Below are 25,629 nucleotides of genomic sequence, written 5' to 3'. Positions count from 1 at the left end.
TTGAAGTCACAAATATGACATACAAAGTCGCAAAACCAGCCTCATATCCAACCACATGCCCCGTAACCAATCAAAGCAACAGAGATTTACTCAATCCAGCATAGATGAGAACTGAAGAAGACAGTCTACATTATGTACAATATGTTCCCATTGTATTTGTATGTGAAATCAATAAGCATTTTGTGGCCCGAGAAACAAGCAAATCTGGCTGTCATATTGGGACTTCAGTGGGTCTTTCTTTGTGACATATGTCGACTGGTCGATGTTTAAAGGAAAATTAATCTTTTTTAGTGCTCTAATTTAGGGCTCTCTTAAAGGAATAATGAAGGCAGGGATCAAAGACAATTTATATTGTTCAGTAACCTGAAAACAATAGTCTAAAATTCGAATTTTAAGTTAACCGCTTCCTGTTGGACTGAATACGCTCCCTTTGAAAATTGACTCCTGAAGCTACGCAATCGTACTTCACACATTAATGCGATAAATACATTAATATATATATATATATATACATATATATATATATATATGTATACCCTATACATATACTTATAATGCAATTAAAAGAACTAGAAACATTGACGATTGTTCGTGTCAGTTTAGTACCTTCAACCTGATTGGCTTCTAAACAATTTATTGTTTACTATATTTCAATGGATTGTTAGTAAAATGGGTGCATAAAGTCAAAAGGGTGAATAAACGTGTGGAAGGTGTCAGCAGATATTGACTTAAAGTAAGTCATGATAAAGAGTTTGAATAGAAGATTGTGTGGCTACGGAAGCTCTGTAACTGGATTCCCAACAAATTGATCAATGCTATGACAAACAAAGTGAGATTCGTTTCCACACATAATTTCCTGGAGTTTTCTGTTTCCTTCCAGATTCCAACAGCCAACCTCATTTGGCGATGGTTACTTCCAAACGACTGTTACCACCAGAATATCTCCAGACATCGGGGAGAATGGAATTAGCTGATCTTCAGTTCAGGGGAAGGGGACTGTAGATGTGGCTATGACAGTTCGACCATACTGTTAATGATCCAAACTTGCTAATTCTAGCATATTTGAGACAATATTGATTGACTTCAAATATACGGTGCATCTGCAAACTATTCACTGCAATGGTATTGACAGTAAGAGGACAAAAAGAGTAAAAGACCTTGTGGCTTGGTAAACTTCATTCCACTACAAACATACAAAGTGATTGCATCATATTTGAATGACCTGTCCAACAGTCAAGTCATTGGGCATTATGCTGTATGTATCACTGGTTATTTTACACCCACAACTAAAATAGCTTCAGCAATCGCTCTTTTAAGACATTCCAAAATGATTGTGTCCCATACTTAGACAACCCCAAGAATTTTCAATTAACAAATGCTAATTAGGACATCCTGAATTCACATAAACATCTGTGCTGATAAATTTGTGGCTGACAGCACTTAAAAACAATATCACTTCATCCACGGGAGGTTCCAGAATTTTCAACGTTTTATGGCTATGTACTACCAAAATGTGATAGGTTGTGTGAAATAAGACACCTTTAAAATGGACCACCGAGTGAAATACAAAGCCCAGATAATTCATCTAAATACATTTTCCGGTTCTTGAGAAGCTTCAACACCAGTGAATGTGACTTTAAAAAGAACGATTAACTTTTCGGACCAAACTCAATCAAATCTTTAATCCTCATGGTTTCCCATTCAGTTTTGTTTTTCTCATTGCAATGCTTTCCTCACATGAAAATATCATTGTGAACTGAACCATTCAAGAAAACTTGACAAGAATGCTGCTGAACAAAGAAGAGTGAAATACCACAGTTCCACTGTGGAGCAATTAATGCCAAACTCCCTGGCAGGGTTTCCTCCTCTATTCAATGATATACGTTCCTAATGCATAACTTACTTTTCGAAATACTGCCGGCATACTTTGAGTTCCCCTCCTCTCTGATTTTAGGAAGTGGTGGTGCGTTATGTCTTGAAGGTGCGCCTGTCATTAGTGAGGTAAATGAGAAAGAGGCAAAGAACGGTGCAAGGATTAGCAAAAACTCAAGATACGGATAAAAAACAGACAGGACAATACCATCTAGCAGATTAAAAGACATTAATAAAGAGAAAAACTACTTGTTTTTAGTTTGATAAACATCTGACCAAAAATGTGGGAGGAAAAGCAAAGGTATAGGTTCATGCTGCAGAGAAGGATGCATGTTAGGGTACTAGGTATAGGACAATATAAGGTGTCCATTCCATTATAGAGAATTTATGGAGGATCAGACTGTCACTATTCCACCAAGGATGATATAAACAGAATCTGAGACATATTCAAGTTAGTAAACAGGTGTGAAAACACGTTTGAGTTATCATGAGAGGTTACATGCATAGGCCCGTAGCCAGAAAGATACACTGCTGGATTATATCTGCTAGAAGATGATTTTAGGGGATAGCAAGTGGATGATCTATTCACACTAGTTTAATTACACTGCGTGGAAGGAGCTAGAGGGGCTGGGAAGGGGGCAGGGTGGTAATAATCATCCAGGCGCAGAGGTTAACCATTGTATTTACCAGCAACCCTCTGTGGAGTGAAACTGATGAAATCATTCTTTGGTTCTCCACAAGGATGACTTCACATAATATTAAAATGCTCTGTCAATCCTCTCAAACACACAAGGAAAAGAGATTGTAGTAAACTGGTCGATAATTCCACTCCTCGTGAGATGTTAATTTGCATATATACACCTGATGGTTAGAAAGCATGCATGACCTCCAAATCTTGTTTTGATGCAGACTGAAGACTTTCTGTTTCAGAAGATAAGCCCAAATCTAATGCCACCTCTATCAGTGCATACATCTGGCAGTATTTTAACAACACTGATTGCATCAGTCTTATATAGATGTATCTCAACAACAATGATTGCATCAGTCTTATATAGATGTCTCTCTACATCACTGATTGCATCAGTCTTATATACAGTAGATGTATTTCAACAACACTGATTGCATCAGTCTTATATAGATGAATCTCAACGACACTGATTGCATCAATGTTATATAGATGTACCTCAACAACACTGATTGCATCAGTCTTATATAGATGTATCTCAACAACAATGATTGCATCAGTCTTATAGAGATGTACCTCTACATCACTGATTACATCAGTCTTATATAGATGTACCTCAACAACACTGATTACATCAGTCTTATAGAGGTGTACCTCTACATCACTGATCACATCGATCTTATAGATGTACAGTTATATCACTGTTTGCATCAGTCCAATATTGATATCTCTCAACTTCACTGATTGGTTCAGTCCTATGTTGATGTATCTCAAGCATTACTTAACAGGTCAGTTTATTACAAAGTTACAGGTTAACAGAATATCTGGAAATAGGTCAGATTTATTTTAAGTGACGTACAATGGATCATCTAGGTCAATGCAGCAACTGCATGTATTTGCATTTTCTGCATATCAAGAAGTTAAATGTGCTCTTTACCTAGCTTTTCACCATTGACCCCTGTTCACTTACAATACTGCACCAGCAAACTTTCTTAATTCTCAAAAATTTCAGAGAAAATAAGTCAGATAAATTCAGTGATTCAGAGTTCAGTGGAGTCAGTAATTGGAATATGTGTGAAATAACCTTCATACAACCGTCTCTTTGAGTTTTACTCTCTTAAATTTGACTGCGTCATTCATCACCACAGAGTTCTGAGATATTTGACAAAAAGTGAAAGTAAAAGCCATGCAGTCCACAAGGATAAATGATTTCCCATCAACGATCTTGTCCTCTTGTATGAAAACAAATCGATGCTGGGTTTTACATCCATAAAAGCGAGAAGAAAATTAGTTCCCCATAGCATATCGCTCACATTGTCATGTAATAGGGACTTGGTTAAAACCGTCTGTATTATTCAACAACCACAACATTAATATTTTATGATCTACATGAAGCCGGAAAAGGATAAGATGCCCTGGATAGGAAATTGTCGACAAAAAGAATGTGAGAAGACAAAAAAGTGAATTTAAATAATGAAAGCGGAAGCTGGACAGAGAGAGTGCGACTATAGTAAACATCTACGGGTGCCTTGCATTTAGTAAGACAAATGTGAATATTCTACAGAGTTTCGTGGGTTGGACAACAAGCAGAACGGCGACAACAGATTAACAATGAAGAAGAAAGTAGCAGTGACCAATTCTAAATACCACAAGAATGCCATGCAACATGCCACAACACTACAGGTATTGTCTTCAAGGTATATGCAGCTGCCAAATATAAAATTCCAACAATCTGTCTTATGACCAAAATCCAATCGCTGATGGGTATTATTATATTTCATTGTATTTCAGTAGAGACCTACAACATACGCTAACAACTTTATGTGTATACAGCTGAAAAAGGCCATTCCAATTTACTATCAATGGGTACAGATTTCATGAAACTTTCATCCATAGTCTTCTTTTCAAAGATCATTTCTGGCCTACTATGCTAGCTTCAAACAAAGCTAGTTTATGTCCACTTCGATTGTCACCTTGGTCCCTGTCGATGTTACTTATTCTTATGAATCCAACAAGAAAAAAGGAGATTTTACACTATAATCAAAATATAAGACTAAGTAGGTATTAGTGATTCCATATGGAAATATTATACTACTGCAGACATTTCAGTAGTAACTTTCCAAAATGCATTTTTTTTTCTTAGTGACTCACTTCAAGAGCCCAAACAGGAAAGTATTAAATGAAATCATCTACTCTGTATTGAAACTTAATTTAGACCAAGTTAAGGAAGACTGAAATAACGAGACTGAAACATCACAGGAAAAAGAAAAGACATGCCAACTAATTAAATCAGCCGACCATACAACCAGCAAAATACTGGGCTCTATCGACTGAAGAAGTTTACTACTACCAGATAGCTGACATGCGACCATGCAGCAGATGTCCGTATATTGGAAAGTGAAGAATTGGTTAAAAACAGGATAGCCAGGATGGATGCTATTATTCAGGAAGAAGCTGTGGATTTAATTCTTACCTTCTTCGGCTAAAGCTTTAAGTTTGGTAGTATTTTCATAACCATGGCTTGGTCCTACATAACCTGCATCATCATGTCGGTCTATTAAAGTAAAGTTGATTAATACACAATTATATGAAACGAGCACTGGCCTATTACAATCGCAACTGGAAAAAAGAAAAACCCATCCAGTTTCCTTCATAGCTTTATCCAAAGTTACCTAGTACCTATATGAGGATGCCTGCAAGTTAAGTCAACAGGACAATACCACTACCTTGAAATCAGGGTTGCCAGTTCTCTGTTATGCAATCGGGCAAACTGACAGCCAAATCAGGTAATGTTCAATATAGGTGTGCTCTTATTTCATGGCGATTAACCGTGTCCATGGTTAGGAATGGTATTGGTTGGCAATTCGTTTGCAATTTGGTTCTCTTAGGTGAACATTGGGGAGTGACACCTGTATGCAATCATAAGCCCTACTGACCACCATGATATGGTTGAAATCAATCTTCTTAGTTTTGGGGGGAATTTAAAATATTGTAGCTGTTGTTTTACTTAAACTTGTGGCCATTCAAGAATAAAAAATACATGCTAAGAATGCTAGAATGCTGTTTGGTGAAACCACTTCGTTTTTCTCTGGCCAAAGAATTTTTTATTGAACAGCAAACTGGCAACACTGCTGTTTGTCCACCTCACAGTTCCTCAATTTTAAGAGAGGAAAACCTGTTGGCAAACTGCTCATTTACTTCAAAACACCTTTATCTGCTAGTCTTGCAATTATGGCAGAACAGTGGCCCATTAACCTGACGATATTTCATAGGTGTGAATTTTCTTCTCATATATCCCAGAGGTATTAGAATCGGCATCGCCGATTGGCTACTGGCAGCGTCTCAGTCTTGTGTGTGTCACCCAATTAAATGTTTTATAATAATGTTACTCATAAGCAAAAACAGCTGAATGAAGCATCGAAGGCTAAAAGGTTCTGTGTCGGTTTTTCCAGTATTTCCATTTGATTAACCTTTTGATTAACCGTTGAGATGATTTAAAAACCTATGTAAAGTTCCCTTTCATGTTGCCTGATCTGATTAAAGCTCTAAAGTACATATCAATAGTGGAATCTATGGCTGTTTAAACAAAAAGAGGTTTATTCAGGTAAGATGAATGGTATCTCCTGTCGATAAACAGCAGATCGACGGATTATCAAAACTTGTGGGATCGGACCTTCATCTTTTAAACTATAACCCGGCTCACATTGCTGTTGAATGCTCTATGACATGTGTGCATACAAAAATGAACTCTATCAACAATTAACATAATACTTTGAAAAAGAAAGAGGAAATACTATTACTCAAAGCAACAGATTGATTACTAAATCAACTATTTCCAGATCAGAGAGTATTCAACAACTCTAGTGTAGATTTCATGATCCCTGATGACTGGTTGTATTAACTGGTGAACAGGGTTCTCTCCAGACTCAACATCACTGTCTCTTGAATGTTGTCTACGTACAGATGTAAACAACATTGTCCATTATATAGTATGTAGTCTTGATCAAATGTCATGGCTTTAGCTCTCAAACTTCATTCAGTCATGCCCTTAAGGGATATTCCACAACTGTCCATTAGTCCAAACAACACCCAATCCTGTACAAAGTCTATACAATTCAACAGTGTAAACAACCACAGGTTATTTAAGGGATATTTCACAACTGTCCTTTAGTCCAAACATCACCTGATCTTGTACAAGCCTGTACAATTCAACAGTGTCAACACCCACAGGTTATTTCAGGGATATTCCACAACTGTCCATTAGTCCAAACAACAGCCAATCCTGTGCAAGTCTATTCAGCTAAGTAACCAATCTTAAACAAAATGTTATGAAAACATTACATGCAATGCTAAGTTTTAAGAACAACACAAACATATCTGTTGGTCCAGTCAACCCCTGCACAAATCTCCTTCAATATACCAGGGCTGTTAGATCTGCATAGCGATTGCATGTGATTAAAGGTTGACATCAAAATTCATCAAATAATAAATGTTATGGATTGATATATACCTCATGCTCCCCTCAAAACTCTACTCCAATATTGTTTTGTACTGTACATATTCTGTGACCCACTGAAACTGAATTCTCATGATACTGTCTGGTACCATACAGTATGTTTACCACCTATAACAACAGAAACACTGAAAATTTTCAATGTCTCACTTTAAAAACTACATTGACATTGCCTCTCATTAGGAATGATGTTTCTTCATAGCCTGTAGCAAGGAAGAACTTTGCAAAGCGACGAGCACACACTTTATTTTCTGCCAAATAATATGGTGAGGTAAAGAAAAGGCATTCCAACATGATATTATCTACCACTGGCATTCCAACATCGGGTCGCAAGGCTATCCTAAGCTGTGGGTTCAGTGACACGGAACAGTTATTTCACACCCATGCAAACAAAGATACCTCAGCCTATTCTCAGATATGTCAATATCTCACATACAGGCACCACAGAAATTCAGTATACAGCGAGAATGAAAACTTAACACTAAAGGGGTGAGAAGTTTAAGTGCTTGAAATGGGTAGCAATACTGCAGTTTAAGATTTCTATAGATGTAAACACAAACCAATTCTGTTGTAAATGGAAAAACAGTTAACCAACAGCAAACACTGACTTGGAATATCAGCACCTTAGGTGAGAGAGAACTTCTAAATAAGTACCACAAGGATATATTGCCAATGTTTACAAAGAAATATCAATCATTGAAGAAAATATCCTGATGAATTAATTGTTCAACAATCACACAAATAATGCTCCATCCTACACAACAGTAATCCCACTAACCACACCAACAATCAAATCAATAATGCTACCATCCAGCACACCAATAATCCCACTAACCACACCAGCAATCACATCAATAATGCTACCATCCTTCACACCAGTAATCCCACTAACCACACCAACAACCAAATCAATAAGGCTACCATCCAGCACACCAATAATCCCACTAACCACACCAGCAATCACATCAATAATGCTACCATCCTTCACACCATTAATCCCACTAACCACACCAACAACCAAATCAATAATGCTACCATCCAGCACACCAATAACCCCACTAACCACACCAACAATCACATCAATAATGCTGACATCCAGCACACCAATAATCCCACTAACCACACCAACAACCAATCAATAATGCTACCATCCAGCACACCATTAATCCCACTAACCACACCAACAACCAAATAAATAATGCTACCATCCAGCACACCAATAACCCCACTAACCACACCAACAATCACATCAAAAATGCTACCATCCAGCACACCAATAATCCCACTAACCACACCAACAACCAAATCAATAATGCTACCATCCAGCACACCAATAATCCCACTAACCACACCAACAGTCACATTTATAATGCTACCATCCAGCACACCAATATTCCCACTAACCACACCAACAGTCACATTTATAATGCCACCATCCAGCACACCAATAATCCCACTAACCACACCAACAATCACATCAATAATTACAACAACAATGACACTGATTTTAACACTATCAGTCACCTCAGGAGTGACACTAACACCCACACCAGCAAGAACACAAACCATTGTTATCAGCCAACAAACAGGGACACCAAATGATTGCACCAACAGTCTCAACAATTAACACACTAACTACCACACCAACAATGATGCCACCCATCCCACTAATAGCCACCCGTACACCAACAATCACTATTAAGTTATAATAAATAACGTTTATAGCAATACATAAAAAAAAAAAAATAGGCCACCAATATTGAAACAATATTTTTCTCTTAATTTCTATCCTGCAAAGATTATTTAATGGTGAGATATTACAGTAATATTTTCTTACCTGGTTTGACATCAGGAGCTAGATATTCGCTTTCCTCCGGAGTCCAGGGGGCTCTTTGGTTTCTAATAAAAGATCCTTTGCCATGCATTGGTAGCTTTGATCCATGTGATGGAGATCTTGGGTGTTCCCCATTCTCTGGATCTGTAGAAAAAACTGTCAAAAAAGTGCAAAAAAAACATAAATATATATATATTTTTTTTAATTTGAAAAATCATTTTGCTGAGTTTCTGTAAGAGACTGGAAACTCTCTTGAAATGTTTGGCTTTTTTAAATTAAGTAGCATTTTTTTTGTGGTAATATATACTTAAAAGAATAACGACCCTGATCAAATTGAAGGGGTATGCCAAGTGGGTCATACTTACTCTCAGAGAAACGATTTTCATACAGGTTGTCTGGCATTTTCAATAGACTGGAATCCTGCGTCTCGAAAAGTTTCAGGCTCCCACCGCTCTTTTCGATGAAGAATAAGAGAAGTTCGTAGACACTGTTCTTAACCTCATGCTGCATAAGGAAAAACATGAAAGGGAGGATTGTGACTTCCAAGGTCACCAAAAGACATTTTTTGTTTGGATCTTAAAATTGGACAAAGATTCACAAATGCAGTAATCATCAAATTCAATGAATGAATGATGGGATGGATTGATTGATTGCTTGATTGGTTCATTACGTAATTCGTTCATTCATTCATTTTTCAACACATGCTGATCTCGATTATTTAAAGCGGTACCAAACACATCATCAAACTGTGTTGTTGCATTATACACAAACTGAAGCAGTTAATACTGACCAGTTTCAGTGCTGGAGAATGAGCTTCACTCTCTTGAGATACTTATTCCTTACTCTCAACAAAATTAATCTCCTACAACCTTCTTTTCTTTTCCTTCTTTGGCATGTTTTCCTTGATCTCCAGGGATTTATATTCCACAAGTTTTCTTGTTAAACTTGCTTATTTGTTTTTTCTTTTCAAATCATATTACCCTAATTAATACAGACATGCAGTAATTACATTATAAGCATAAATACAAAAGAAGATTAGAAATGCAAAGTAGAAAGTAAAGGAAGAAAAATAATTACAAAACAACCTTGTTTCTACTATTTTCAAAAGAGAGAGCTTCACCTATAAGTAGGAAGAACCCCTTTCCCTCTGAATTGCCACTGAGAGTTTACAATAAGACTTTGTAGCCAGGACATACAGTAATACACAATACAGTATACAGCATCTAAGTTGCAAACTTATTAATTATCTATCCCTTCAGAGGCAACAAAAACTTGTGTAAGAAATCTTCCTGTGGACAAATGAACTGCACAGATCCACACAAAGTCTAACAGTCTAAGCCTTTTTTGAAAACTCAAGATGTATAATTATGAAGGTATAAAGTCTTCATTGTAACATCCAGAGGGAGAATTCACTTAGATCCTCAACAAATATTCACTAGAATAAATGTGACGTAATATTAAATATTTGTTCAGTGTCTGGAAAAGATTGATTCAGCTACCTGTAAGTTTCAATCAACTCAAACTTGTTTACACTAGCTTAGTCGTAAACATCACCATGTATGATATAGGTTATATTCTGAATTCCACAGATTTCACCACTTTGAGCCCCTTACGTCCTGAATTATCAACAACACCTACTGTACTGTGATATTAGTATGAACGATGAGGCATCTTACACTTTAAATTTACATAGGCATTATGTAACACAACAAGGAGACCAATTGACAATGTAACACAACATGAACCCCCAATGCTGTATTATGGTATCAATTATATATATATATATTACACACAAAAGCATAGTTCACAGCAATCAGAATGGGACTGAAACAGTGGTGAGGTTGTCACATCCAGCTTTCTTACAATATTCTTCTTCTACTGTATGATGTAGCATACCCTACTCCCAAACTTTTCTGATTTTTTCTGACAAGAGGTTAACAATAGCTGCTCACTGTGTTCACGCCGGAGACTGCATACTGTACATTTCTGGGTAAATCTTTTATCCCATTTTCCCTCTCGGCCCAAACAATTAAGTCTTTCTACAACTTTAATCATATTCTTTGGAGAGAAACAGTTGAGGGTGAGTTGCAATTCCACAAATGAATAAATGAGAAATACATCCATTCCTAGTCATAAATGCATTTCATGCTTAAATTTCAACTTAATTGGCAAGCCATTTTAAATGCTTCTTGATTAATTTTAAATGGCTCTAAAAGATTTGAAACCTCCATCATGTTGTACAGTACAGTAATATGAGACATGAGAGTAATTAGTGTTCTATTTATCTTTTGTTAAAAAATGACTACTTCTGGTTTAATACTTCTCAATCTACCATTTGCTAGAGAAGTGACAGAGATGTGGTCTCTCGGTAAAAGGAGAGTGGACAAGTTATGTGTAGACAGGTAAGTGAGCCAGGTTCTAGTAAAGCTATACTTGGTTCTGGATGAAAGACAACAAAGAATATCAAACTCGATTGTAGTTCTTCCGGCTATGAACCACCGCCGAAAGATCAAACTGGCCACTTACGTGTTCATCGATGTCCAATTTGTACCCGTTGAGCCCAGACGAAGTCAGCATCCGGATCAACTTGTAATGCCGGATAACGGCGTGTCCGTCTCTCGACGACTGGCGAACCGAGAGAGAAAACTCGCCGGGCCCTCGAGTACTCTCTGATGCTCTGACAAGAAGGTCGCCGAACCGCTGGTTGTCTTTCAAAATCTGCTCGGCGTGATGCCGCGGTATCTTACCAAAGAACCACTTGGGTGGAAATGATGCAGAAGGGGTATGACCAGGTGGAGTTAGGTTGAACTGTAGGGGGGAAAAAAATCACTACAATGTACTGACAGATAAAGGACACATACATTGAAGGAGGTGGGGGTGGGGGATGGGTCAAGTAGGGGCCTGGGAATATTCCAGTCGATACCTCTGTCTTCAAAGTTCACACATGTGAAGTGAGTGTTGTTATAATTCATCTGACAGACACAGTTTTTACTGATATATGATGAAGTCAAATTCTTGATATTTGCTGTTAGAACATCTTCTAAGCTTGTTGCTAACAGGACTGTGATAGTTGAACTCCTGTACAATTTTCAAAGAAATATGAATTTTGAACGGACTGGTCGCAAGGCAATGAAGACAATCAGGACAGTCTCCTGCATGACCTACTTATGTAAACGAATGCAATGGGCAAGTATAGTAGCCCATCCCATGACCTAGTTAACCGGGGCAGTCTATTAGCATTAGCAAGGAAAAGACAAAGTAGCGTAGTAAAAGATTGTATATTGAACAGAGGTTCATTACTTGTGTAGTACAATTATAAACTTTCTTCAATGGACATATTAGTTTACATTTCATCCAAATCTGATACACTCCCGCTAAAGAAAATTTTAAGTTCCTTGCAATAAGTGTGTGAGCAGAAGGATTGGGTGAGGGTTTTGGCTAAGTTGGGGCAGAATGGCCGTAAGTAGGCCGCCCCCTCCCTCCTAGTAAGATAGGGTGCCATTTAGCCACATGGAATAATTTGATTTTCAGTGCTCGTTGTAAGCTAAAACAAGTTTTCTAGTTTTATTGTAAGTGCCACTGACATTCCATTATTTCAATTTCAAACAAAATTCACAGTTGCGACAAATCATCTTGCACACTTAAGATTGATAAAAGGCTCTTGCAAACATCTTGAAATTTCGTACTTTTTTGATAAAACAACCTTGAAATGAAGGTGAAAGTTTCAAACTAAGTTTGAAGTCAATTAACAACAGAAGTGTTAACAGTTTACATTTTGGCAGTGGGCATATAAAATAATATAAACCATACTGGAGGATTTTTGTTCTTCAAAAATTTGCATAGAGGAACATTCTCAGACGTTTGGCAGTTTAGTTCTGATGAACTTAGAAATGCCACAGACGGAAAGAACCAATGAATATTACATTATCAAAAACCCTGTACTGCCGCCACAAGTGGATATCTGCCTACATTTTCAAGATATGGGCCCTTTTTTTTTATCTAATTTAATTAGATCTTCTGTTCAAAGTTGTGGATAATGTACCTAACTCCTACAGTACATCTGTCTCCCTTGTTGCCATCCTTTTCTCACAACGGCTTCGAAAATTCTAATCTTTCATTTCACCGGTTTACATTTCATTTTCTGCTTCGGCAAACCGAGATTCCTGCATTCGGATGTACTATTTTTCACGCGAGTTGAATAGTGCGAAATTCCGTTTAATTCTTTGCGAAGATGTGCTCTTTTCTGCGATCTGGGGTGGAGAATTCTAAGAGTGTTACACACTCACGACACTGTACTCACCTGGTCTTTCTCTGATGGATGTGAATGGCGGTTAGAATCAGACGCTCGACGTTGACGGGGAGGATCAGGTGGTGGAGTGCTGGGGGGCTCATCTGGGTAGCTGACCGCAGGAGCCGACATTCTACGTGCACACCGCTTTGCTTCCAGCTGAAGGATATCATTGGCTATTTGAATTTGCCCTGGTAAAAGTGGTATGTCTGTCGGAGGGGCACCCTGAAAAAAGGGAAGGAAAAAACCTCTTAAAATACATTTGGGGATAATAATATCATTGGTGCAGAGGTGCATACTGCAAGTTCAGTTTAGTGAACTGGGATGACCTTTAAGTGACTGTGGGTATATTGGGGATGGTGTTAGTACCACTGTGAAGTGAACTGGCATGACCTTTAAGTGACTGTGGGTATATTGGGGATGGTGTTAGTACCACTGTAAAGTGAACTGGCATGACCTTTAAGTGACTGTGGGTATATTGGGGATGGTGTTAGTACCACTGTAAAGTGAACTGGAATGACCTTTAAGTGACTGTGGGTATATTGGGGATGGTGTTAGTACCACTGTGAAGTGAACTGGAATGACCTTTAAGTGACTGTGGGTATATTGGGGATGGTGTTAGTACCACTGTGAAGTGAACTGGGATGACCTTAAGTGACTGTGGGTATAAGGGGATGGTGTTAGTACCACTGTGAAGTGAACTGGAATGGCCTTTAAGTGTCTGCATGTATAAGGGTATGGTGTTAGTACCACTGCGAAGTTAACTGGAATGACCTTTAAGTGTCTGTGGGTATAAGGGTATGGTGTTAGTACCACTGTGAAGTTAACTGGAATGACCTTTAAGTGACTGTGGGTATAAGGGGATGGTGTTAGTACCACTGTGAAGTGAACTGGAATGACCTTTAAGTGACTGTGGGTATATTGGGGATGGTGTTAGTACCACTGTGAAGTGAACTGGAATGACCTTTAAGTGACTGTGGGTATATTGGGGATGGTGTTAGTACCACTGTGAAGTGAACTAGGATGGCCTTTAAGTGACTGTGGGTATAAGGGGATGGTGTTAATACCACTGTGAAGTGAACTGGGATGGCCTTTAAGTGACTGTGGGTATAAGGGGATGGTGTTAGTACCACTGTGAAGTGAACTGGAATGGCCTTTAAGTGTCTGCGTGTATAAGGGTATGGTGTTAGTACCACTGTAAAGTGAACTGGAATGACCTTTAAGTGACTGTGGGTATATTGGGGATGGTGTTAGTACCACTGTGAAGTGAACTGGAATGACCTTTAAGTGACTGTGGGTATATTGGGGATGGTGTTAGTACCACTGTGAAGTGAACTGGGATGACCTTAAGTGACTGTGGGTATAAGGGGATGGTGTTAGTACCACTGTGAAGTGAACTGGAATGGCCTTTAAGTGTCTGCATGTATAAGGGTATGGTGTTAGTACCACTGTGAAGTTAACTGGAATGACCTTTAAGTGACTGTGGGTATAAGGGGATGGTGTTAGTACCACTGTGAAGTGAACTGGAATGACCTTTAAGTGACTGTGGGTATATTGGGGATGGTGTTAGTACCACTGTGAAGTGAACTGGAATGACCTTTAAGTGACTGTGGGTATATTGGGGATGGTGTTAGTACCACTGTGAAGTGAACTAGGATGGCCTTTAAGTGACTGTGGGTATAAGGGGATGGTGTTAATACCACTGTGAAGTGAACTGGGATGGCCTTTAAGTGACTGTGGGTATAAGGGGATGGTGTTAGTACCACTGTGAAGTGAACTGGAATGGCCTTTAAGTGTCTGCGTGTATAAGGGTATGGTGTTAGTACCACTGCGAAGTTAACTGGAATGACCTTTAAGTGTCTGTGGGTATAAGGGTATGGTGTTAGTACCACTGTGCAGTTAACTGGAATGACCTTTAAGTGACTGTGGGTATAAGGGGATGGTGTTAGTACCACTGCGAAGTTAACTGGAATGACCTTTAAGTGTCTGTGGGTATAAGGGTATGGTGTTAGTACCACTGTGAAGTTAACTGGAATGACCTTTAAGTGACTGTGGGTATAAGGGGATGGTGTTAGTACCACTGTGAAGTGAACTGGAATGACCTTTAAGTGACTGTGGGTATATTGGGGATGGTGTTAGTACCACTGTGAAGTGAACTGGAATGACCTTTAAGTGACTGTGGGTATATTGGGGATGGTGTTAGTACCACTGTGAAGTGAACTAGGATGGCCTTTAAGTGACTGTGGGTATAAGGGGATGGTGTTAATACCACTGTGAAGTGAACTGGGATGGCCTTTAAGTGACTGTGGGTATAAGGGGATGGTGTTAGTACCACTGTGAAGTGAACTGGAATGGCCTTTAAGTGTCTGCGTGTATAAGGGTATGGTGTTAGTACCACTGTAAAGTGAACTGGAATGACCTTTTAGTGACTGTGGGTATATTGGGGATGGTGTTAGTACCACTGTGAAGTGAACTGGAATGACCTTTAAGTGACTGTGGGTATATTGGGGATGGTGTTAGTACCACTGTGAAGTGAACTGGGATGACCTTAAGTGACTGTGGGTATAAGGGGATGGTGTTAGTACCACTGTGAAGTGAACTGGAATGGCCTTTAAGTGTCTGCATGTATAAGGGTATGGTGTTAGTACCACTGTGAAGTTAACTGGAATGACCTTTAAGTGTCTGTGGGTATAAGGGTATGGTGTTAGTACCACTGTGAAGTTAACTGGAATGACCTTTAAGTGACTGTGGGTATAAGGGGATGGTGTTAATACCACTGTGAAGTGAACTGGAATGACCTTTAAGTGACTGTGGGTATATTGGGGATGGTGTTAGTACCACTGTGAAGTGAACTGGAATGACCTTTAAGTGACTGTGGGTATATTGGGGATGGTGTTAGTACCACTGTGAAGTGAACTGGGATGGCCTTTAAGTGACTGTGGGTATAAGGGTATGGTGTTAGTACCACTGTGAAGTTAACTGGAATGACCTTTAAGTGTCTGTGGGTATAAGGGTATGGTGTTAGTACCACTGTGAAGTTAACTGGAATGACCTTTAAGTGACTGTGGGTATAAGGGGATGGTGTTAATACCACTGTGAAGTGAACTGGAATGACCTTTAAGTGACTGTGGGTATATTGGGGATGGTGTTAGTACCACTGTGAAGTGAACTGGAATGACCTTTAAGTGACTGTGGGTATATTGGGGATGGTGTTAGTACCACTGTGAAGTGAACTGGGATGGCCTTTAAGTGACTGTGGGTATAAGGGGATGGTGTTAATACCACTGTGAAGTGAACTGGGATGACCTTTAGGTGACTGTGGGTATATTGGGGATGGTGTTAATACCACTGTGAAGTGAACTGGAATGACCTTTAAGTGTCTGTGGGTATAAGGGGATGGTGTTAATACCACTGTGAAGTGAACTGGGATGGCCTTTAAGTGACTGTGGGTATAAGGGGATGGTGTTAATACCACTGTGAAGTGAACTGGGATGGCCTTTAAGTGACTGTGGGTATAAGGGGATGGTGTTAATACCATTGTGAAGTGAACTGGGATGGCCTTTAAGTGACTGTGGGTATAAGGGGATGGTGTTAATACCACTGTGAAGTGAACTGGGATGGCCTTTAAGTGACTGTGGGTATAAGGGGATGGTGTTAATACCATTGTGAAGTGAACTGGGATGGCCTTTAAGTGACTGTGGGTATAAGGGGATGGTGTTATTACCACTGTGACATATTTTATTTATTTTTCTATTGTGCAACAGAATGTTGTCATTATAGTTACACTTAAGTAACCGCAATCATCTGAATGTTCCCATTTGATACATCATCCGGTAGTTTTGAGCATTTCCAAAATCTATTAATTGCTAGATCAAAGTAAGAAAGCATTAGGTGTGTTTTCAAACAATGACTCAACATGGCTCCATCCTTCAAGCTCTACTTCCTGAGCACTTTCCCATAAGATCCACTACTCAACACTTAAATTTTAAGCAACATTGATCAATCCCCCACCCATCCCTTTGGAAGGAGCTGTAATGCTTTTCAACACTCTGCTGACACAATCACCACCATTTGCTGGATATTTTTATCCCAAATCTACCGTCCCACAACGGTAATTGGGTACACAAAACTTTGGTCACAATTCATGAATGGGGATGAACAGTACGTTGCAAACTTGGGAAACAGTCGGTTGCACATCCAATTATTAATTTAAAACCATCGTAACCCTATAAAATCCAAAGATGGTGTCCCATTCTTTAGCTTAATGCTTCACACCAGGATGAAGTACAATATACTTACATAACACAAACTGAACAGTCTGATGTACCAGTTGTCTCTCTCTTCTGTGGTTGTAAACTGCAATACAAAAAGGATGAAAGAGCGTATGGGAACTGAGTGAGCACCGTGCAAACATATGTTACCAGAAAGTAGTTAAAGGCATTGAAGACTCGCCCCAAACCACATGCAGCCATCTGAAAAAGTTAAAATATCTGTTGCTTGCAAGTGACATTTTGTTAAGGTCGCTACAAAATGCAGACAATAATGAAATGTGATACCTTGTTATCTTTAGCTGGACCTGAGATGTCCATCGCTGTATTGTTTTTACACCGTGCTGTGGGTATTGACCGCAGCTGTATGTACTGACTGTACACTAGTGTCTAATTACCAACGGTAGCAAGCCGTGTGTGTATTTACTAGGATCGATGGTGGTGTCTAACACTTCTGTTACACCTGATTTGAAACTAGGTCAGATTACCGGCATTAGAGGTTTCTTTTTGCGCGAGTCTTCACACCCTTTAAGGTAAATGAACAGAGTACATTTGGAGACTGGAGACAGGTAAGAGAGCGATGTAAATACACCAGTTGGCACTTTTTTCATCATTAAAAAGAGTGTACTACAAAGAGTATACTAGTTGAAGCAGCTCTTAGAATTCTTAGCCTACAAAATCTGACATAAAAACTTGGCAATTCTGGCATTTGTGGAGTTTTACCTCAGAGCCATTTTTTAAGTTTCACAAATACCATAACCTGATATAAAAACCGAATTTGAAAAGTTCTTGAAACATAACGTTGGGTAGAAAAACACAGCCTACAAGTACTTTTTTCGCTATACAGCCAATGACATGTTGATCCTGGAATACAGGTAGTATTGCTGCAAAAGGTAATACAAACATTTTTAATAAAATAAAGGCCTGGGATACAGTATTACCTAAACATTATATCATTCAATATACCACAGGAAACTGAAATACAGCATAAACACTGGATATAAACCAAAATAAATAGATTTTAAGCTGCATAAACCATCACACATTTTCATCACATCAAATGAGGAAGGAAACTGGGATAAAATGAGATCCCTGAAATATACTCAATATGCAAAGAAAAATGCTTAACAATGTGCAAGAGAAAGTACTTGATAATTGGAGCTGGAAAATGGCAGCTCCATTGACAACATGACTAGGGTTACTAAGTAACCAACATAACTATGCCATAGAAGCGATACTGTAGTTTACAAAACCGTATTTATGATTCTATGAGGTTAATAGCAAACTGATTAAAGTCCTTCTTACACCAAAATTATTAGTATAATATCACTTTGGGTCTTGCATGTCTATAGCAGTAGATCACAGATTCTGTGCTAAACACCAGACTAGAAGGCTAGGAGCCTACAATGGGTCATAATCTATTGCCTTTGCAGTGATTTCAAATGTGGATGATACAAATCCCGGCTAGGTCACCAATCACAGCCACTGGCAGCACTAACTAAAGTTAAGCCCAGTGTGTGTCTTAACTCCCTGTTTAGTGTACATAACTTAGTTACCCCCCCCCCCCGCCCTCAACACTCCCTTCCCTCAGCTGATAAAAATTCAATCTCCTCTAAGACTAATCTTGTTGTACGTAAGTGACATTGTGTCGATTTCGAGTAGAAAGAAACAGAAGTGCAAAAACAGGTATTACCAACAAACTCTTTCAAGGACAGTAGGTTATAACTTATGTCCCCACGACCCCCGGAGTTGAAAAGAGGAAGGGGACTCAAATATGGAGAGATAAGGGTCTAGGCGTTTGTCAGTCCTCCTTTCTAAACTTGACAATTATCTGCGGAGTGTTAGCTCAGTGGTTGACGCCGGTGCCTTTCAATAATAAGGTCCCGAGTTCAAGATTAATGTATGTCATCCAGTTACAGAGTTGTTGACAATTCTGAATAATGAATATGAATATGAATCTTAGAGACTGACTTAGGTCAGCTTGCGGCTTTGATAAGCCAATGATGGCTTCTTCGCAAGTTCCTGCTTGCAGTCCTGGATCTCAAATACATACATCTTTACAGCTTTCTCTTACCCAGCATTGTCTAGGTTCTATCTCTTACCCAGCATTGACAAGATTCTTATCTCTTACCCTAAGCTTAAGGTCTGAGTTTGTGTTCAACCGGCTTGCATTTTTCACTGTCAATTTCAATTCGTCCACCTTGAAGGATGTTTTCTTGAAAGTCAGGTTAGCTACTTCCATAGGCTGCAAAAGAAAGAGATGAAAGATGAATGAAAACGTAAGGACAAATAATGCAATGTCAGTGTTCTCACAACACTAACAGTGTAGTGCACACACAGCAAAAAAAATATATATATCTTTATGAGGATTCACAGAAAATTGCTTCAATAAAGAGCATAGACAATAGGTAATCTTTTTCCTGGAAAGAAAACATACTTATATGTAATGCTCAATTTAATGAACAGCTATTCAAGACAATTTTCATTATGTATCTCAGTCATTTGCGCAAAGTCGGACTTAAACAACATGCCCTTTAAACACTGTAAGTTACTGCTTTATGCATGAAAGAGGGGCTTAGACCGGCAGTGGCCAGTCATAGAGGGCATAGTGTTAAAGGAGGGGCTTAGACCGGCAGTGGCCAGTCATAGAGGGCGTACAGTGTTAAAGGAGGGGCTTAGACCGGCAGTGGCCAGTCATAGAGGGCGTACAGTGTTAAAGGAGGGGCTTAGACCGGCAGTGGCCGGTCATAGAGGGCGTACAGTATTAAAAGGTTACCAGTTCACTCTAGACATGGATGAGTGGGAGTGGTAATGTTTCGAGGACACAGGTAAACGAGGAAACAAAACTGATCTAAACATGAAAATAATGACATTTGAAATTCTGGCTTAATTGGCAAACCTAAAACATTTATAGTCGAAAGCACAGATTTTCCTATTCAATAAAAATACATTACAACCACATTAACATCCTTCCTCCCCCCCATCTTATAAAAATAATGTACAATTGTAATGGAAATAACAGCTTTCTGGGTATTTTTTGTTTTGTTTACATTAGATCAAGATGTTACCTACGAAGCCACACTGAGTCATACAATATCTGATTGGGGGTTTAATTAAACTACTGCACCCTCTCTTAAAGAAATTAAAGTTACACCTAAAGGCAGAAACTTATAACATTAACTACCTTGGGTAAAACCTTAACGGTGAGCATTTATTATTGATTGCGGATCTGATTCAGATCAAACGAACGCTCCATTTAATAAACAGTAACTACATATGCCACCTTTTTGTGTTTGTGACACAATCTGGCAAAATGAGAAAGTTAACCCAAGACAAAGAAAACTTTTGGAACTATGCAGGCATAGTCCGGTATTTGAGCCTAGAATTATAGGCTTAGGTTTGTGATAAGGCGCTAAGGTTGTGGGGAGACAGGTAAGCAAGGAGCAAAGTAAATCTAGAGATTAATCATCCACAAAAGTACCAGATACGACAAATGATCCGAATGCCAGTTGCTAAGCTTGTCAGTGCAATGGCTGACAAGACAACACATGTACCTGTAGTATTACAGGGCGTTTACAGGTATACAGTTATACAGCAAAACGGGGGAAGCCTTAAACCTGTACATAGAGATGCTTTGTACACAATTTATCGTTTTAATCCACTTGACATGATGGCTAGATAAACCCGGATGTCCAAAGGGTAACAGCTTCATGAATGCTGATCAATCAGTCAGTAAATATTGACAAACTACTTTGTCCTTGCTATGTATATCTGACAGTGTGTTTAATCTGTGCCATCAGTGTACAAATCTTTTTCTAAGAAAGAGCAAAGGAAGATAAGAAATCAATAAAACATTATCAGTCCATGACATTGAACAAGAATTTTTATTTTTGATTGATCAGTCTACAAGGAAGTGATTTCATACAATGCTGAGTACATGCATGCGGTTAACTATTTGTGGAATCTGCCAAAAAAAAGGCTTAATGCAATCAAAATAGCTGGCTAACTGACCAAGATACTATCTACTTTTGGCTCATATTGCCTTACTATGTATATATGTCTCATCCCTTCAAAGTTTCACAAATGCTTCTAAATAACAGTTATACTCCAAGGCGATACTAAATCTAACATAACGTTGTATGTTTATCGAAGACAGCATTTCCGTAAAAATTTCTTGTTATATTAATTAGCATGCTGTCAGTTCATACAAACAGTATAAAGAGGTGTGTTTTATTCTAACATTGCATTTCATGTCACATAAATGTAACCATCCCACATCACAAGTAAATTGTAATGAAACCATCCCACATCACAAGTTGACTGTAATGTAACCATCCCACATCACAAGTTAATTGTAATGAAACCATCCCACCTCACAAGTTAACTGTAATGTAACCATCCCACATCACAAGTTAATTGTAATGTAACCATCCCACCTCACAAGTTAATTGTAATGTAACCATCCCACCTCACAAGTTAACTGTAATGTAACCATCCCACATCACAAGTTAATTGTAATGTAACCATCCCACCTCACAAGTTAATTGTAATGTAACCATCCCACCTCACAAGTTAACTGTAATGTAACCATCCCACATCACAAGTTAATTGTAATGTAACCATCCCACCTCACAAGTTAATTGTAATGTAACCATCCCACATCACAAGTTAATTGTAATGTAACCATCCCACCTCACAAGTTAACTGTAATGTAACCATCCCACATCACAAGTTAATTGTAATGTAACCATCCCACCTCACAAGTTAATTGTAATGTAACCATCCCACATCACAAGTTAATTGTAATGTAACCATCCCACCTCACAAGTTAACTGTAATGTAACCATCCCACATGTATCACAAGTTAATTGCTATGTAACCATCCCACCTCACAAGTTAATTGCTATGTAACCATCCCACCTCACAAGTTAACTGTAATGTAACCATCCCACCTCACAAGTTAACTGTAATGTAACCATCCCACATCACAAGTTAACTGTAATGTAACCATCCCACATCACAAGTTAATTGTAATGTAACCATCCCACATCACAAGTTAATTGTAATGTAACCATCCCACCTCACAAGTTAATTGTAATGTAACCATCCCACCTCACAAGTTAACTGTAATGTAACCATCCCACATGTATCACAAGTTAATTGCTATGTAACCATCCCACCTCACAAGTTAATTGTAATGTAACCATCCCACCTCACAATGTGGGTAAACTTACATGTAGCCAGATATATTGATTACACATTGAAACTATGCAATGTGACAGTACAGTAACTAGGAATAAGCTGATAAAGTGCCACACAAAAATGTTACTCTTTCCCAAACTTGGATAGCTTGGCGATTACAATTTCTTGTGATGTTGATATATAATTATTGTGAGTACTGTATACTGTAGTCTATATCTAAAGTTGATGAGTATATATATCAGAAACTGTGTGAATTAATTTGATCTGTAGTATGCCACCACTTGAGCAGATCGGCCCTGAGCTGCAGAGGTATAGTTCAATTGATGAAATGTAGGAAACGGAAAGTCACTTGGTTTCACAGTTTCAAATTTTACATTTCATCCACGGTCAAATACCAAGCGGGAGAGCATGATCGTCCACTGTCTGGGTATAATTCTTCACAAGAAGAGGGGTGGGGTGGGGTGGGGTGGGGAGGGGGGTTGGAGACGGGTAAGATGTACAGAGAAATAGAATGACCACACTATACTACAAGAGTGGATTTTGTGTGTAGCGATGGTACAAATTTGTGCTTTAGATATATGTAGACTAGACCAGGATTCACGGATGGAAAAGGGTAGGTAGGGAGATGGAGAGGGTGGGGAGGGATAGGGCAATAGGGTTCGGCCGAATCCTTTTTCAAAATCTGACACCAATTAAAACAGGTCACCAAATGAGTGAGGTTTTCTTTTCTTTATTTCACAGTTCATGTTGGGTTTGCCTGTTAGCTGCATGCATTGTATAGATGATTCAGTCATTGAACCAGCCGCAGGTAGAGTGTCATATTGCTTTTATTTGTACTCTAAAAAGTTGTCTCATTACTGGACTGAATATCTACTGTACTGCCACTGATTTTCTCCCCGTCACAGAAATTGAGACAAAATTTTTATCACAGAAAATCACAGAATCTATTTATATATTTCTGATTGCCAATCCAAATGGCATAAAATAGCTAAACTATCGATTGCAAAAGAAAACAGGAAATGCAAACTTGTAACTTTGTCATATGAGAATGTTAACAAATGAGCTGTGATAATATATCATCAATTGACCAAATTTAATACTACTTATTATATGATCAGTAAAATTGTATACGCTTAACTGAATCTTATATTTCTATACATCAACATTTTCCAACAGCTATAACCACAAACAGAACATGACAGACTGCATACATTGTCCACATGCATGCTGTCTTAGTCCTGAAACTTCCAATCAGTTGTGAGCTAATAGAAATCCCAGATTCCTCATGCATGGTAATGGCTTTGTGATTGGACAGATGTTCCATCTAACGATGATCCAGAACTTACTAATCTGTGTCTAGGATTATTAAATCAAGTTTCAATTAACACTGCTAATTAGACATGCTTGGCTTTGTTCTTGAGGTTGTAGTACCTGCATTATTAATATCAAACTCAACCAGCCTTGGCTCTAAGCATAACAATAATGTCACACTTAGTTTCACAAGCAGCTTCCTCGATCAAAAGCAAAAGAGGATTGGAGAAACTGCGTGCCGCCGCGAGTGTGAGATGAAAACCACATGACATTGTGTAGATGTGGTGAAGTATTAAATGAGATCTATAGTAAATGTCAGATAATCCAGTTCAATGCAGAACCATTGCTTGTTCTGAAAGCAAAGTTATGATTGAAAACATGGGAAGCTCACACAGACAGATACAAGAGGAATCAAATCAAATCCAGAACAAAGACATTTGTGTCAGCTTTCTGAATGGTAGATTTAGAAGGAAGAGGGCAGTGTCATTAGAGAGGGTTATTTGGCGCACAGCACTAGGAAGAGGGCAGTGTCATTAGAGAGGGTCATTGGGGGCGCTTCACAAGGATGTTACCAAAGTGGTTCTTACACGCTAGCGGAGATTGGAGCATGTATGTACTGAATATAGGAGACAGAGCTGTACAGAGATGAATGAAGTAAAACACCATCGCGATGCAGTCAACTATCTCTAAATGTACATTTTAATTGCTTACTGTAGTTCTAATTGACTAATTGGCTGTATTCCATGCAATTGATATGTAAATCACTTTCAAGCTTCACAGTGCTGTCTGAATGTAACTACAGGTATATATCTATAGTTGCAAGAGAATTATTCAGTTTTCAATTCTCGTAAGAATTTACTGTTGGTCTGCATTGCACCACAGCACATTCACATTCACTGTACTGCACTTGTTATAGGCAGTACTATATATGTAAATATTTAACTACTCAGTTACTAGGTATAAGCAGACAATATATAAAACTGAAAACTTTATAACAGCTCTGAACCTTTACAACTGATTTAAGATTGTAGGGTCAAAGGCACTCTAAAGTACATATAGTAGTCATGAATGCCTTGAAATGTCAAGCGTTCAAAAGTTTCCCTCTCATTTATTTTCATGACTGCAGTTTTGTTTTATAATTTATCAAACATCCCCTTGATGAATGCCATATTACCACAACCAGGAGGCCAGTTAGCTTTGTGATTCCTTGCCATACTATTTGCTCAAAATTCCAAATCACTATCTCACTAATGTATCTAGAGAAAGTGAGTTACATTTTTCCAAGAACAAAGTGAGAACCAGACAAGATCAGAGATTTCCAGCTCTTTTATTTGTAGCACTCCCTTGTGGGGCATCAACCATTTCATTCACTGGTTATTTAGTTTAGAGTATATACTTTTGATTTCAAAATGTTTCAATATCCAGAGAGAACAGTCTGCCCATGTGAAATATAGAGACAGATGTATGAATAAAAGAGATAAGAGTCTTTGAGTGTGCTTAAAGCAAGACTATCAACTCTTTGAAACAAATTTCATTACCTGGATGACTCTATATTTTGTTGAAGACCTTCACAAAACTAGACTGAACTGAATTTGATCAAACTATGTTCACCAAAAGAAAATCATACCTAAGATAAATTGTAGCTTTAATTTTGGA

At 38.5% G+C, this 25,629-nt stretch overlaps 1 protein-coding gene across 4 annotated transcripts in view; it reads right to left on the bottom strand.

Moving 5' to 3' along the window:
• Positions 1-25,629, bottom strand: part of LOC139978748 (uncharacterized) — a 68,469-nt gene that overhangs the window by 5,950 nt on the left and 36,890 nt on the right. Inside the window, exons 3-10 of one of the 4 annotated variants that reach the window (XM_071989212.1) lie at positions 19,592-19,705; positions 17,492-17,548; positions 13,205-13,417; positions 11,431-11,712; positions 9,270-9,408; positions 8,908-9,060; positions 5,031-5,111; positions 1,904-1,987 (exon numbers count right to left, since the gene is read on the bottom strand). In XM_071989212.1, the coding sequence (XP_071845313.1) occupies positions 1,904-1,987; positions 5,031-5,111; positions 8,908-9,060; positions 9,270-9,408; positions 11,431-11,712; positions 13,205-13,417; positions 17,492-17,548; positions 19,592-19,705 (1,123 nt within the window). Of the gene's footprint in view, positions 1-1,903; positions 1,988-5,030; positions 5,112-8,907; positions 9,061-9,269; positions 9,409-11,430; positions 11,713-13,204; positions 13,418-17,491; positions 17,549-19,591; positions 19,708-25,629 lie in introns of all 4 variants that reach the window. The other 3 variants (XM_071989215.1, XM_071989214.1, XM_071989213.1) reach the window with 3 other exon arrangements.

The sequence above is a fragment of the Apostichopus japonicus genome, chromosome 13, assembly GCF_037975245.1.
Source record: "Apostichopus japonicus isolate 1M-3 chromosome 13, ASM3797524v1, whole genome shotgun sequence".
Classification (NCBI taxonomy): domain Eukaryota; kingdom Metazoa; phylum Echinodermata; class Holothuroidea; order Aspidochirotida; family Stichopodidae; genus Apostichopus; species Apostichopus japonicus.
The sequence above is the reverse complement of the archived record's forward strand: the minus strand, read 5'-3'. Positions and strand labels throughout refer to the sequence as shown.